Below are 15,619 nucleotides of genomic sequence, written 5' to 3' on the forward strand. Positions count from 1 at the left end.
TGGGTTAAAAGATTTATGTAAACAAACTGGTTTGGATGGAACTAATGATGAGCAAATTAAGCTACCTGATTTCCTTGTGTAATCAGATAATTAGACATCTCATATCTGCACTTTATATCACCAACTTATTTTTTCATCTGACCTCAAATAAAAAAAAAATGTTGGATGGAAAAAACCAGAACTCATATAAAAGCAAAAAACAAGCCTGAGAGAGTTTTCAGGTAATGATTTAACTCCTTTACTCCTAAATCTGTAATAACTGACTGAATTTTCCTTTCCATGTATTCCTATTGGGATCAGATGAAGAATAATGAGGCCTGTCCCTGCTCTTCTTCAGAGTACTGTTTTAGAGAACTGAATATGGTATAATTTTCCAACAGCTGACCAGCTGCAACTCTGTTTCCTTAAGTGTTTAGGGAGCTTTTCTACTTTTGCATCAAGCTTAATATTGTTCATGATACAAAAAGACATATTAGGAATTAGCACCTTTTCTAGCAGCATCAGGAGAGAGGTCAAGAGATGTGTTTTCAATGCCCAGCTCTTCCTCTGGAGATGGGCACTCTGAGCAAGTGGACAAGGGAATATCTGCACATCTGTGGCAGTGGCCAGTGCCCTGTTTTTCCTGTGTATGTATATGGATATGGATATGTGTATAGAAATCAGAAAGTTTATAAGGTTATTGCCTTGCTTTTTTCAAATTAAAAATGGGCTCTGGTGTCACAATTTTCAAAGTAGAGACAACAACTGGAGTTTGATTTTCAGAGGCCCAAGGCTTTCCCAAAAGTTAAGTCTTGTTTGAAATGGAATAGAATGGGAAATCAAATATGGAGGGAGGTATAGCCATCAATGATTAAAAAAAAAGAAGTAAGGCAATCCTTTTGTCTTTAATACATAGGGTCTAGGAGTAAACAACTTTACAGATTCCGTTTCAATCTGAATTCAATATTTTCCTTTTGCTTTAGGCTCCCAGTTGCATTATTTCCACTCATTCCAATGGTCTATTGGTACAATGAGTCACTCTGAACTATGACATGTTTTAGTGCTACCACTAAAGTTTGTGCTGTGCCTTTGCTGTAGATTAATCAGGTACTTCAAGGTCCAAGCACCTTTCAATACTAGTAAAATCCATATATTATTCTCATAAAAGCTGATAATAGAAGTACAGTATTACTAAAATGTATCTGGGAACCACGATGCTGTATATTGTGGTTACAAAACACACAGGTCAGTTGAATGCAGATACAATAGAGATTTATTTCTACACTCAAATCTACTTCATTTTATCTGCTAATTCTAACCTGCCTGAGCAAGAAACATCTTGTATTGATTAGCTGGTTTTGAAGACAATGAATGCTTTTAAAGTACATGACTCAGTAAATTAAGTACTTTCTGCAGTCTTGAATGCTATGTCAAGTGTCTTCTTTACAGGCTGAAGTTCATATATCTCTTTATGTTCGAGTGCTTTCAAGTGTTTTATATTTTACTTACAACTTCCTCTTTCTGCAGTAACTACAGTGTTTGAGCTGTGATTTAATGCTGCTTGTACAGCCCTTCACTGTGAGGCTGGGACATGGTTTAGCCAAGCAATTTCTCCCTCCTACTCAAATAAACCACACATTTTAAGAAAGCACAGCTCAAAAATATAATACACTAATGTTATGGGCCCAATGAGGTATAACATAAAGTCTGAGTGAGAGTTGTTCTTTCATAGCCACAGTGTTAAAGTAAAGAACAATAACTCAGGTAACAACTGAAAGGGGCTGCAATGTGTGCTTGTGCTTGCCACATGCTGAGTGTACCTGCTCTTAGCTCCCAGGGGCTCAAGGAGTCACTGAAGCTGCATGAGGCAGTTCCGGAAATTCAGAGTAGCTCCCAACACATTGCAACCACAACACCAGTGCCTGAGTCACCAGGCTTTATCTCAGGCTGAATGTCACTTCTGCTAAGGCAGTGTCAAGCTTTACCTCAAGAAAATGTTTCCATCCTTTCGTCTGCACTAGCAGACAAATTTGTCACACAATATGCTGTCTGTGGAATTTGAGATAATGACAGTAACTGGGAGAAATAACAGGCAAAAACTCAGACTAGATACTGCCCAGGAGTTCAATAACTGTGGGGAGTCCTGTTATTGTAAAATGGCAAAGTAATAAAGGGTGGAGTTTTGTTGTAGGAGTATATTGTCACTCTTTGTTGGTGTTGTGATGATGTGGATTTTTTTTGATGTAAATAAGTCCATGACGAACATGCATGACAATTCAGCTCACTAACACCTCTGATCAACCTACAAAAGAGGATGTTGCCAAACGTCATTGGTTTGAAGGGACTTTACATGGGCATGATATTAACTTCCTCCTTGGAAAAACATATAGCACTATATACTTTGAGCTTATGTAAAGTAGCATGACAAAGGAAATGGGAAGTTGGCATTGAAATCTATGAATTAATACCCCTATCAAAATGTTGAAAAGGGAATCAGGGTGATATACTTCCCATTTACAAGCTCAACCCAAATTATCACCTCCCTCAGCACATGAAAAGGTTGGAAATGGAAATTTTGTACAGTTGCCCTTTACTTTTCTTTGCTGTTGACTGGAGTTGGTAAGGTTTTAAGGGAAGTACTGTGGATATACATCTGTGTTGATAGAAATACTGTGCTACACAGGCTGCTTTGTAAAGGAGTGGCTGCTCAGGGTCTGCTCACAGTGATCAAATACCTGACAGCTACTGCCGCTCCTGTTTTTCTTTTTTATTCAAGGATCCAGCATGAGAGTTGGACTGTGAATACTGTGCTATTATTGTTGGCTCACAAATGTTGAGCTGATGGTATTGATTTTCTGAAAAGATGTTTGGAGCAGTAATAAAAATAAAAGTCAAGAATGATGAGGCTTTACAAATAGCCAATAAAAGAATCCACAAAAAAACTTAGTAAACTCTTGGGCTATTCAACCTTGACAATGTCCTTTTCAATCTGAATTTAATCTTCTCCTCATGCTTTGAACAGCCAACAGCATTTGTTTCTACGCTCACAATGCTCCACTGGCCCAAAGGATCACTTTGAGCTACAGCTTGCTACAGCTACTTCTAAGCTTTCACACTCTACAGAGTTTACTCTGGGAAAGCAGAGAGGGAAAGGGGTAGTGTAGGACCTGAGTAAATGATAAAAGTCCTCTTCATCAGAAGGAACTACTTCTAAAGTCGATGGGAGTTCACAGCATGGAGTGCTGTGAAGCTAGACCCCCTTATTGGGCTTCATGTGGATCTCCCAAGCATACATGCTGTCCTTTTGTAAACTTGGGGATTTATGTTTGATTTCCCCATGAGTAGGTGAAAAAATACAGTCATTTTTATTAAAAACTTTATTAGCTTACTAGATTTTTTAAAATACAAACACAAAGCAGTTGATGAGCACACTACCTTTAAAAAGAAATTTGATTTATACTGTGAGATGATATTCCTCAACTGTAGACAAAACTGACATATGATCATTCAATACCTCTCAAAATAAAAAATTAATTATCCAGCATTAAATGCTCCACATGTAAGCTTTCCATAATGGAGTTCCCTGAAGAAAACTGACCTTCAGTGCCTGAATATTTCATTATTTCTGACACAAGGGACTTATGCCACTACTTTTGTTTAAGATCAGAGTAATTAGTCTCATTTTATTTCATTACACCAACAAAAAATTGGACTAATGCAACTATAAAGTAAGTGAAATATTTCTAAAACTACTAAGATAAAAAAGTAAAATGGGTAACATAATGTTCTTTATGGACAGATGCTAACAGTACTAAGTACATGGGATAATGTCTCATCCTACCAGCAGTTGCATTAAACTTACTGGGGTGTAAGTTATAGCATAAAATACAGCATACAGTTACCAGTATCTGACTGTGTGTTTGCACAATTCCCTCTGTGAAGGGGTTCCTATCTGGAGATTACAAAAATACACATAAGAGACAGAATAAATTAATGAGCTTTGAAATGTAAGAGAAACACTGAGATAATTGAAATAACAAGATCTCTCCAAGCTCCAATAACCCACCCTGCTTCAACCATTACTGTCTTGGACTGTGATTTCTTTTCCTCCCAGGTGAATTCAAATCAGCAGTGTAAATCTACTCAAACAGTCTCCGAAGAAAGGACTTTTTTGCGGACGTTGCTAACTTCATGGTTTTCTTTTTGCGCGATGGTTTCATGGGTTGCTTTTTCAGGTGCACCACCTTTGGGGGAGTTTGTAGCCCTTTATTAAGGTCAACGTGCTTGTTGCAGAAGTACTTGACATTTGCTTCTGAGAGATGTAGAAGCATGGTCTCTGAGAGATCCATACATTGCGCGTGGACCCAGTGGCCAGTCCCGCTGGAACACAGAATCATTGCAGGCTTGTTGAGTTCTGTCGAATAGAAAGGGACCCAGGAGTTAATGTCAATATTGCAACTGTCACAGCAGGTGATCCAGTAGCCCGTTTCTGATTCATCTTCTTCATCATCCTCATTGTAAGTGTCAGTATCATCAATGTCAAAGCTACTGGTTTCAGCACTAAAAGAAAACTCCTCTGAATCTTCAAATGGAGTGGAATCTCCAGGGTCTTCGCTTGATGTCTGACTGCAAATTTGTGTTGTCAATTCTTCTTCCTTGTCCTCTTCTTCTCCTTTGCATCTCAAAATGTAGAAGTAGTTTGCATCTGAGATTAACTGTTTGTTGGCCCCTGGAATGCCCAGCAATACAGACCCTTTGCCCATATCACAGCCAAACCATATTCTGCAGTGTTTAATATCTGGTGTCCACTCTGGGCTCTCCCTTTCAACAATCTTTATCTTACTGTCTTCCAGAACTATGGTGTTACACACCAACCGTTTCTCGTTGTCGGAGTGGTAGCCACCGACAAGGACAAATTCAGTATCACTGATTTGAGTCACTATAGCACTTGACACTGATATCCCTCCTGGCAAGATGGTACAGGTCACAGATGGGCTGCCCAGTGGGAGATCAACTTTTAGCTTGTACAAGTTGGGGCACCTGGTGTTATTTTGAAGTGAATGGCCTCCCAAAATGTAGATCGTATCATCTCTGGCGATTGAAACATGGAAAGAAAGTCCATCTTGAAGCTCTGGAAGCATGTATGATGTACAGCATCCAAACTCAAAATCAACAAGAAACACAGATGGCAAACAGTCGACTACGCTGTTCCATTTTTCAGTGGTTCTTTGTGCAAGAGGAGTATACGATCTCCCTCCAAATATAGCACTCATGCTTTTTCCCCGGCTATGAACTACACTAATCGTATGCCCATATCTACCTTCAGGCACATCTCCACCCAGGTCTTTCTCAATGCATTGGAACGTCATTTTCTTGCTATTTTTGCTTACCAGACTTATAAAGTAAATCTTATCAGAGAGGTCATTGTTAGGTGTTTTACCACCATGGATGATATACTGGTACTCATCAGACTTTGCATTGTTTCTGAGTGTGCAAAGAGCAGGGTAGCGGAGAGGGGGAAGGTAACATGAGTCTTTAGAGAAGGCGGCAGGTTTCATTTTGAGCTCATTCTGCTTTATATCGAGTAGGAAAACACCAGTGGGGCAGGATCTCTTTGGCCATCCTTTCTGCCCAAAAAAGAAAACATGCCCATCAAAATTCAGGAGAGAGAAGCCTGGTTGAAGCAAGGATGAGTTACTGACAGCTGACACCATCTGCAGTGACATTTCATCTGTCGACTGGGCCATATTGTGGCTTCGAAAAGAAAAAAAAAAAAGAAACAGATCAAACATGTATTACACCCTACGAGAATTATTTAACAGTACTTGAATAAATCGTATTAAAATTGCGCTTCAGCTCACACTTTGAGAACCGAAAAGACACCTTTTCCTGGGACTAAAGAGATGAGTCAAACGTGAGCTGTGTGCCAGTTATGCGGGATTTTCTACAAATTATGCCCTTTTGGCACGGAGAACACCGATGCGCCCCCAGCGCTACGCTTGGGCGACCTCCCGGGACGGGCGCGGCCGCTCCCTTGGGAACGCGGCCCCGCGGGATGCTGGGCCCGGTAGTTCTCGTTGGGCTGCCCGGCTGGGGGCCGCTCGGCTCGGCTCGGGGCTGCACGGCCGCCGGTTGGCTCGGCCCGGGCGTGGGGCATCGGGCCCGGCGGGGGGAGCGGGTTGGCGGCGGGTGAGTGTGGCCGCGGGGCCGGGGCCGCTCTGCTGGCGGCGGGATTCGGCTCCGGGGCACCCGGGGGCGGAGGGAGCAGCCCCGGCGATGCCGCAAGCCGGGCTGGTTCCTGCCCGTTGTTTGTCCCGCGGGGGTACCGCGCTGGAGCCGCCCGGGGAAGGGGCGCGGATCCCCGGCCTGGGCGCCCGGGGGCTGCGGGAACCGCGTCTGCCCGCGCCGCCCCCGATCCCGCGTCCCGAGCGGCTCCGGCTCCCCCGGAGCGGCAGGAGATCGGGGGGCTGCCGCCCTTCCAGGTCACTGGCCGGGAATGTGCCCCAGTGTCCTGTGGCCAGTGGGCTGAAGTGCGTGCACAGCCGAGTGCAAACTTCAGTTACACGTTTTGCAGGGTTACAAGGGGGAAAAAAAAAATTAAGATTTGTTGGATACATTTAGAAGCAGCGATGCCCGCTCTGTTTCTAACCGTGCAGGTATCACTGAAGCGGCAGAGGCTGTTAGTGCCAGGGTGAATCACACTTGTGCTGAACAGTCCACTCAGATCTGGGTGGCTTGCGAGTCTCCTTGGGATATGTTTTCGATGTGTGGTCGAATTCTTTATCTTTCACGTTTACTATTTGCTCATGCTTTCACGAGTAAGTTTCAAGGGGTATCTTTTATAAACCTGTTTGTTCAAAAACCTAAAAGAGTTCATGTAGTCAGCCTGGGTAATAACACTGAAAGAGCTTTGGAGAGCACAGGCACCAGGGAGGGAAATAACTGGCCTATTCATTGACACTGTCCTATGGTGACAGCAGAGACATGCCTTTTAGTAAATGTCCAAGTTCTCTGTCCCAGCCTTTGCCAAATCCCCAAAATTTAAAGGTGTGAACTAAATATTAGGAAAAAAACCTAAATCCTTCTACATTTTAAAATGTAATTCCTTGTTTTGAAATCTTTAGGATTCATATTGTCCTTGTTCCTGCCTTTCATTTTGCTGTAATAACAAAAACAAGACACAGAGGGTTTCTTTTTTAAGGAAGGATCAGTATCTTCTGGTTATGTGACATCAGATCTTGGGGAATCGGGAACAACATTGCATACAGGAAGAGTCACTGTAAAAACATGGGAACTGATGACACCGACTACATCAAATTACCATGTCGTACCATATTCCTGCACTGCCTGCCTGCAAACTGGTGTGCAAATTGCTGTGCTAAAATATGGATCTGCAATGGAATGCTTTCAAAAGTGAGATGTGCTTAGGCCAGAGCACATAGACAGAGTAGGTATAGCCATTACTGAGTCCGTTTGAAAAACAATCCATGGAATAGCTGTCTTACAAAACTGGATGTTGTGGAATCATCCAAAGATTGTGGTCAAGTTCTGTTCACTGTGCCGGTCCTAATGCCTTTTCCCTGAAGGTAGTAGTTTTTTCTATATTTAGATTCCTTTTCAGAAGTACTGCACTGTAAGTTCAGTTATAAGTTAATTAAATTAGTGAACCCTGTTCTGAGCATGTCAGTACACACAGCGGGTTTTGTTCTTATTATGCATGAAGAAAGATTTGCCAGGTTATTTACCTTCAGGTGATATGCTAAACAGGAATCTCTGCTGCTTGTTCCTTACAAGGATTCAAAAATGGTGTCAGAGGAGCTTGCACTAAATTGGGTTTACTGGATTAGATGTCCTTTATCTCTTCTTTCATATTGGTTAGTTATTTCTTTGTTTTTACAGGATCTTTAGAAAAGTAAAATGTCCTCCATACTGAAGATGCCTTAAGAAAATTAGTGTTCTTTATGATCAAATTAGTGTTCTTTATTTTGTAACACTAGTGTTCTACATTTGACTGCTGGTTTATATTTGAAGTCTAAGATCAGTGAAAATTATTAAAAAGTGAGATTGACAGATACAAGTAAATAAGCACATAAACACACTTCCTCCTTGTCATCTCGTAATATTTCTTGAACTTTACATAAGCAAGCAGTTCAGTCAGTAACAGAGAGAATATTTATCTGAGATTTTTGACAGACATGGCTTCTTAGGCACTTGCTGGAATTGCTTTGGCTTTCTGTGTTTTTTTCATGCTAATTACAGTGTGTTAACATAGTGTGGTTGCTCTGGCTATGCTGACCTCCACCTCTAACCTTCCAATACCACTGGTTCCTTTGGGCTTGTCTGACCCTGAACAGCTTCAGGGAACCCAAAAGGTAAAACTCTAACCTCATAACCGCAGAGTTTAAAGTGTTTTCAGTGGTTTTATGCTCAAAACTGTTTCACCGTGGAGTCGGATTAGCATTAGAGTTAGTGCAGAGGGAAACAGATGCCTTTGTTGTGGTGCATCACAAGTTATGGGGAAAAGACACTACAAGAAGATAAATAAATAGAGAAGGGTGGAATTACCAGTTATGGTGACTTGAGTCATGCTTCATCATATTTGGTGTTTTTATAAAAGGTAAAGCTGCAAGGATTATACAAATATGTGAGAATCTCAGCATTACTATTGTAATGCCTGTATTTGAGAAGCAGTAGAGACCTGAGTTAAAAGCTAAGCTAACAGAAAGAAGAAAACTAATATTCTTCCCTATTTTATTTTAAAATCAAACAGTATTTTGAGCAGGTTTTTTGGGGTAATAGTTGTTTGTATGGCAAGACAAGATTACAAGGAATTCAGATTTAGGTAGGTTCCTTGGCAGATACATTTACAGAAGGATCAAATGAAGAGAGAAGGTGCTTTTTAAAAGCAAATGTAATTTGAAATGTGCTTAGTATGGAAATAGATGGATATAGTTACAATTTTGTGTGGTGTATCATTTCAGGAACTGTAGTAAGTGTTCATGGAGAACAGGATGAATGTCTTTTAGAAACAAGGGTTAGGATTCAGTCACCTGAACATCAAGTGACATTTCATATACCTTTGGATATTCTTCCTTGTCTTCTAGCTTCTGCTATGGAAGGCAGGTTTCCCATTGGTTCTGTGTTCCAGGTTTTATAAATCTAGGGTTTATAAAATGTCACTAGATTACAACGTTTAGGCGCTGAGTCACTCCCAAGCTTATTGTCCTTTTTGGCTCTGAAATTGTTCATCTATGTGATTTGCCTGTTACCTGATTAGGCAACAAAAACATTCCAATCAGGAGAACAATGAGTAATCAGTGCTGCTGTTTAGTGTGACATCTCATATTTTTTAACGTTAAAAGTACCGTATTTTTAATAATTTCACAGTAATTTGAATGCTGGCAAATAATGAATGATGAATGAGTTGACCTTATGAACTGTAGCAAACCCAAAGAACCTTTTTTCATTTACATAAAGATAAGATATTTGAGCAGTACTGATTGTACACTGAGAGAATGGATTGCAGGGTAGCGTGGAGTCTTAGTTGGTATATGCCCATTGCTGACCATTAAATTCATTAGTTTGCAATTATTTTTAATTTGACATGAACACAAATATTTATGGTAGGATTAAATTTATTTGGCAGCATTGTATTCTTTTTCTCTGACTGATCTGCTTTTTCATTTCCAAAATGGAGAAGCATACCCCTAAAAAGCAAGTGCTGTTTCCAAATTCTCCACAATCAAAATCATATCCAGACACTCAGAGAGCTTTGAAGTCCTCCATAAACAATCTTAAGGAAGGAGTTTTTTTATATATTATTTCTCCAAACATATACTGAGTGTATCAACCAAGTTTGCTTTGGGCAAAACAGTAATTTAGACATACCTGGCTGATAGTGGCTTTTTGCGTCCTCCAAAATCTTTCTGTGTAATTGGGATTCAAGTGTGAGCAGTTTGAGGAATCTTCTCTGACAGCGCAGGGGGCTTGTGGCAAAGAGAGACAGCCTGATGGAGGGGAATCTATCTGCTTGATTTGCAGATATGCTCCTGAGAACTCGATCTGCTGTGGCTAACAGGCTGTGACTGTTTTTTTTTCTTTCCTCTCTTGTCTTTAGGTGGCACAACAAGAAACCCACCAGCCTCCAGAAGCTTTAACTCTTTGCAGTAGAACAAGATTAGAGTGACAGAAGATGTCTCTTAGTTAGATTGTAAATGTCCGCAGCGTACGCTTCTTTAGGGTTTAATTTTTTGTACTGCTAAACTTGCCAACCTTGTGATCTTTTTTGGAATATTTCAGTCCTGATTTAAAACGTAATTTAAAGTAAATTTTGAGTTAAAAGAAAAAATAATTTTAATAGCTAGTAAAAGAAAACAACTCTTGCTGATTGGCATACTGCTTCTTTCCCCAGCAGTGCTCTGCCCTGAGTAAGCAATGACATTGAAACAGACCAAAGTAAATGACAAATGCATGAAATTCAGTGAGTGAGGGCTGACTGAAAGTCCAACTCGAAGTCCACTAAAGTAATTAGAAATGTCTTTTTTTTCTACTTCAGTGGCCTTCTGATCAGACCTTAAAAGACTAATAAAACTTTGCACCCTTCTGTGCCATTTTTCATCAGTTTCACAGTGCTTTTCTCCAACAAAAAGTAATTAGACTCTGTGAAGTCCTCTGGGAACATATCCTTTCAATAGCTAGCAGTGCTGGGGCACAGAGGATAAGCCGCTTGCATAACATAGCACAACAAATAAACAGAAAAACCGTGAAAACAATTCACTCTTCATAGCTCCCTGCTTTTGTTTTCCTGGCCCTACTTCACCCACTCCTGACTTACAACATCTGCTGCACAGTATTTTAGAAATATCTCAACTCCCATTTGAAACTGCTGTGAGAATAGAAATAGAAGGAAATGGAATTTGATTAGTACAGCAAAACAAACATACCAAATGTTTGTGAAAACTGTCTTGAGACTTTGAATAACTGTAATGCAGATAGGATGTGGTGATGTTTCTCATCTGAAATACAGCAGTGCTAAGGCACTGTGCTCTGTAGCATCCATAGGCTTTTTACTTCTTTACTGAAAAAAGATGAAAGGAGACTGTACTGCAGAGTTGAATGCTGAAGAACTTTCCCCAAATTTAAAGGCATTCAGTTCACATTTATTTTCAGTAGGGCCTAAATAATACTTGACAGCTTCTTATCTAAGTGTTTGACATACTCCGACCCTTGTTTGGGTCTGTGATCAAAGATGTACTGGAAAAAAAAAGATACAAATGTTTAAGTGAAAAATCCAACCCCCAAATTGTGTCACATTAATATTTTACATTCATTTTACTCTCTTTCTGCTGGTTGACATGCCTTATCTTTAGAAATTCTTTTTCCAATTAATTTGGTTGAGAAGATGGAGAAATTAATGTTTGTTCGTTACAGCATGTCAGTTTTGGATGAGGACATGGTCTGTCCAAGCTGGTCTCTGTAACTGTAAATGATGAAGTGCTTTGGAAAAGCTGCAGCAAGTAGCTTCAGAATAATGTACTTACAAGGTAGGAAAATCATGTTCAAAACTGTCCAGGTCATAGCAAGAACATCTTGGATTTGTATCCCGAATTCAACTGGCAGAGAACCCATGTGAAAATGAATAAATAAACTTTTCCTTCCCAAATTCTATTTTAATAACATTGACATAGGTAGTATGTTTTCAGCAGATCGCTCTCTGTTATGGAAATGCTTTGTTTCACTTGATTTTCTACAATTAATTTTTCTTAAAATAATATGTGGTTTGCATCTTCATCCCAAGTCATTCCAAATTGCATTGAGATATTTCTAGGCTTTTCAACGTATTTTCTACCAGTAAAACAGAGTCATCTCTGAGCTGGAATGTAGGTGGCTTCCTGTGGGTTGCAGTAATGCATTCCAGCTCAGCAGGGAAATGGAAGGCTGCCTTACTCATTTGTGTAGGGTTTGCCCGCCAGAATGCAAATATGCTGGATATTTAGCCAGGACACCCAGGCTGAAACCTGTGAAAAAGGGCATGGGGAATACAGCATCCTACAGTCTTCAATTTTCTGTCTCATCTAAAAGCAACAGTAAACAGTATTTAAGATGTGAGGGAGAGGGTTTTATTTGGAGGTCTTATCTAAAATAGCTGATTGAATCCAACTGTGTGTTGACTGTCAAATCCAGGATGATCATCTTCCAGGGTGCAGTGGCTGCTGCGGTTTGGAGGAAACATTACCCTTGCCATAGGCCTCTAGATGGTCTTTAAAGGGTGCAGTGCTTTTGAAGCCACTGAAAATTCATTAAAAAAACTTCTGCTCAGGTGTGGGACTGATATATTAGCACTGAAATCAAACAGCATGAATGTGCTTGCTTACAATTAAAGCCCTTAAATGTAAAAGCTCATATGAGCTGGGCACGAGAAGCATATGTTTTTGTCTATCACGGAGGTTGGCTCTCAGGCTCAGTAATGCACTTAGGCAAGCAGATGCAGCTCCCATCCACACAAATTGCTGTTTCATTAACTGTGTGCCCTTAAGGCCTCCTGCAGAATGCAATGGCAAACATCCAGTGATTTTAACGGGATTAGCTGTTGTAGATCACATTGAATTGAGAGATGCTGGAAGGAACCTCATCTGAAAGTTTTTCTCCTTTGCAATTGAAACTTTTCGTTTGTTCCCTTAGTTCAGTTGACCTGCACCTGCTCATGGGCAGAGCTTGCTACTGTTGGGTTCGCTCCAGGAGCTCTGCCTCCCACAGGTGGTGTGGGTAGCAGGGAGGAGGAGGGAGGAAAGTAAGGCAGGACAATAGGGCAGGGAGGGCTTTGTTTTGCAACTGTAGCTTTGCAGATGTCTAGACAAGAAGGAAACGGTTGGCTGTCTTCAGGAAAAAGGGTAACCTTCCTCTGCTGACTGAAAATGTTTTATGTCTTTCTTGAGCAGGAATTGAGGTTAGCTCAGTTGCTGAAAACTTGGTGTTAATAACTACAAGGTCACGGGTTCAATCCCCTATACGGGCCATTCACTTAAAGAGTTGGACTCGATGGTCCTTGTGGGTTCCTTCCAACTCAGAATATTCTGTAAATTTCCAGAATCACTCCTTTCCCTTTGCCCTCTTTTAAAGCACTATCCTGGAATGTTTGTTAAGGTAGCAGTCCATATCTAACAACAAGAATTTGTTAAGGACAGGCTGGAATTCCAGCTCTGCCTGCCTCTTTGCACTATGGGAGCTGATGATCTACACTCCAGGCTCTGGCTCTAGCTGTGGTGAGTGTAGGAGTGCCCTGGTAACATCTGTGTTTCCTAGTGTGGAGGAAGCACAGCTTTCTGAGCCATTTGTGAGGAGTGTTCCTAATGAGGCTGTGCTTTCACGGTTGCATAAACAACTATGATAGGCTGCCAAAAGGGCAATCCTGCATCCTTCCCTTGTTCTCACTGCGTGTTCCCACTGTCTGCTTGTACAGGCACGATCGTATGGCTGTAAGGCAGATCAGGAAAGGTGTATTTAAAACAATTTATGGATTTACTCAGTTTAGCTTCAGGTTTTATATTGGAAGTTTATATTGTCTGGCCAAGAAATGAAGTAGAGTGAAAAACCTAAGGGTGAAGAGGAAGAGGTGGTGGTGGTGGCTTTTTTGGGAGGAGCCAGCACCTAGATAGGCTTAAATTGATTCTTACTGCACTCATCTGATACAGGCTTATTCTTTTTGCAAAGGTACTATCTCATTCTTCATTGCTGTAAGAATATTGTAGCAAATCCATACTCCTCTAGAGTCTTCATCACTAACTAATGTGGTAAACAGCAGTAAGACAGCAAGGAGTGGAAATCACATAATTTTGCTCCAAAATTAACTAGTCCTTGCTCTTGCAGGTTGAGTTTACTTTAGTAACAATAAAGGACCTAACAATATAGGACCTAGGTCATTTATTTTGTGTGACTAAACCAGTTTTCTTGAGCAAGCTTTACACAAGTATTCTAGTGCATATATTACGTGGGATGACCTCTCCAGTACCGTTGCCTAGAGGGCAGAGTGGGATGTTACAGGGTTTTTGGTAGGAGACATCATGCTGTTACATAGCTTCTGGAACAGGTTGGAGGGGACTCTAATGTCCTGAATCATAGTGTGCTTTCTCATTGTCCTTAGTAAACAGGAAGCATCTCTGTTTTTGTACTTGGTCTCCTGACAGTTTATTGCACTCTTAAGACTTGCCTGTACATCTGCGGTATTGCCAAACTATGTGAGCAGCCAACCCTCAGAGACAGTTTCTGCATTAGCAGCCCACCTCATCACTATGACAGCTACTATGAGCTAGTTGCTGAACTAGCCAGCCCAAGAGAGTCCCCAGAATCAGGATCTTTGTGTAGACTGACTTGTAAAACCTTTATGGATGAGAGATGTTTCAGAAATGCTTGTTGCTTAGGGTTACTTTTATGAGAGGTTACTTAGATCTGAAAAATGTAAAGACCCCTTTGAAAAAAGCTAGTTGTGACAGGTATAATTACTGTGATGGGTTTATAGGGGAAAAAGGATTGAGCAGGTACTCTGGTAACAGAGTGTAAGATTTAAAATAATGTCTTTGTGTTTAGTCTCATTTTTGCAGACATAGATTACACAATCTTGATAACAGGTGTACCTAGTGGGTATTTCTCATTAACCTGTGAGTGATTGATAAAAAACTTTATGAATAACCCTATTTTTTAAAATTGAGAGTGAATTCTGGGAGAGCAAATTCGTAGCTTGAAAACCTGACTTGAGCCTATACCAGAAATGCTAGTGAGGTATTTTTTTTCCCAGAAAAATAAAATTACATGAGATTTTACTGAGTTTGTAGAGAGTATTAGCTTACTGCTCCTTCCATTTAAAAATTCAGAATCTTGATTTTTTTTTCACTGCCTTTATTATATTTAAGAGAAACATAATAAAGCACTTGAAAATGCAGCATAAACCAGGAAGCCTATATTTCACTGCATTTTGTATTGTTTAGTAGAACTAATCACTGCATAATTGAAATCATGCTAATATTCACTTGACCTGCCTCTGTGATTCAATACAGGGACCTCTGATTTGTTCTAAACTACTGGAAAGAAGACTGCATTTTGAGAAATAAAATTGATTTTGCACTATCTGCTGATGATCAGCAAGGCTTAATGAACGATTACCTCAAGAAACCTCATTAAAGTTACTTGGGTGGATGAGCAGGAGTGAAATGCAAAAGGAGAAAACATAGTTGCTGTTTGAATGCATGAATGATATTTGACTCTAAAACTATCCAAAGCCAGCACAGGGAAAGGATCAGATATCCTTGCCTTACTTACCTTGAAACCTCCAAGTTAGTTTGATGCCTTTTGGGAAAAATAGGGTAAGTTTTTGATTTTAATAATAGCTACTCTCTAGCAGAACAATGCAGTGATTTCATTCCTAGTGGTGTCATTGTATCCACTTTATAAATTGTGGGGATTCCAATCCATTATTGTACATTTTTTTCATGACAGTTTAAAGAACTCATTGCCTTGAGGCTGTGAATTGTGCGATTCCTGAAGCCCTTTACTTATGTAGAATTTACCGGTGAGCTCCTTAGCACACGTGAGAGTCTTCTAGTTGTCCTGGTTTCAGCTGTTCACTTCAGAAAGCTTCTCTGCAACT

At 40.4% G+C, this 15,619-nt stretch overlaps 2 protein-coding genes across 9 annotated transcripts in view; one reads left to right on the forward strand and one right to left on the reverse strand.

Moving 5' to 3' along the window:
• Positions 1-3,566: 3,566 nt before the first annotated feature.
• RAG2 (recombination activating 2) lies at positions 3,567-5,810 on the reverse strand. Its single transcript, XM_032691179.1, has one exon. It carries the CDS (start codon positions 5,769-5,771, stop codon positions 4,119-4,121), a length of 1,653 nt encoding a protein of 550 aa, XP_032547070.1. The 5' UTR covers positions 5,772-5,810; the 3' UTR covers positions 3,567-4,118.
• Positions 5,811-6,066: 256 nt separating this feature from the next.
• IFTAP (intraflagellar transport associated protein) overlaps positions 6,067-15,619 on the forward strand; it is a 42,066-nt gene continuing 32,513 nt past the window's right edge. For 4 of the 8 annotated variants that reach the window (XM_032692154.1, XM_032692160.1, XM_032692161.1 and 1 more), the window contains exon 1: positions 6,559-6,729. The gene's annotated coding sequence lies outside the window, so the exon portion shown is untranslated. The other 4 variants (XM_032692155.1, XM_032692156.1, XM_032692157.1 and 1 more) reach the window with 4 other exon arrangements.

This window comes from Chiroxiphia lanceolata, chromosome 6 (genome assembly GCF_009829145.1).
Source record: "Chiroxiphia lanceolata isolate bChiLan1 chromosome 6, bChiLan1.pri, whole genome shotgun sequence".
Taxonomy (NCBI): domain Eukaryota; kingdom Metazoa; phylum Chordata; class Aves; order Passeriformes; family Pipridae; genus Chiroxiphia; species Chiroxiphia lanceolata.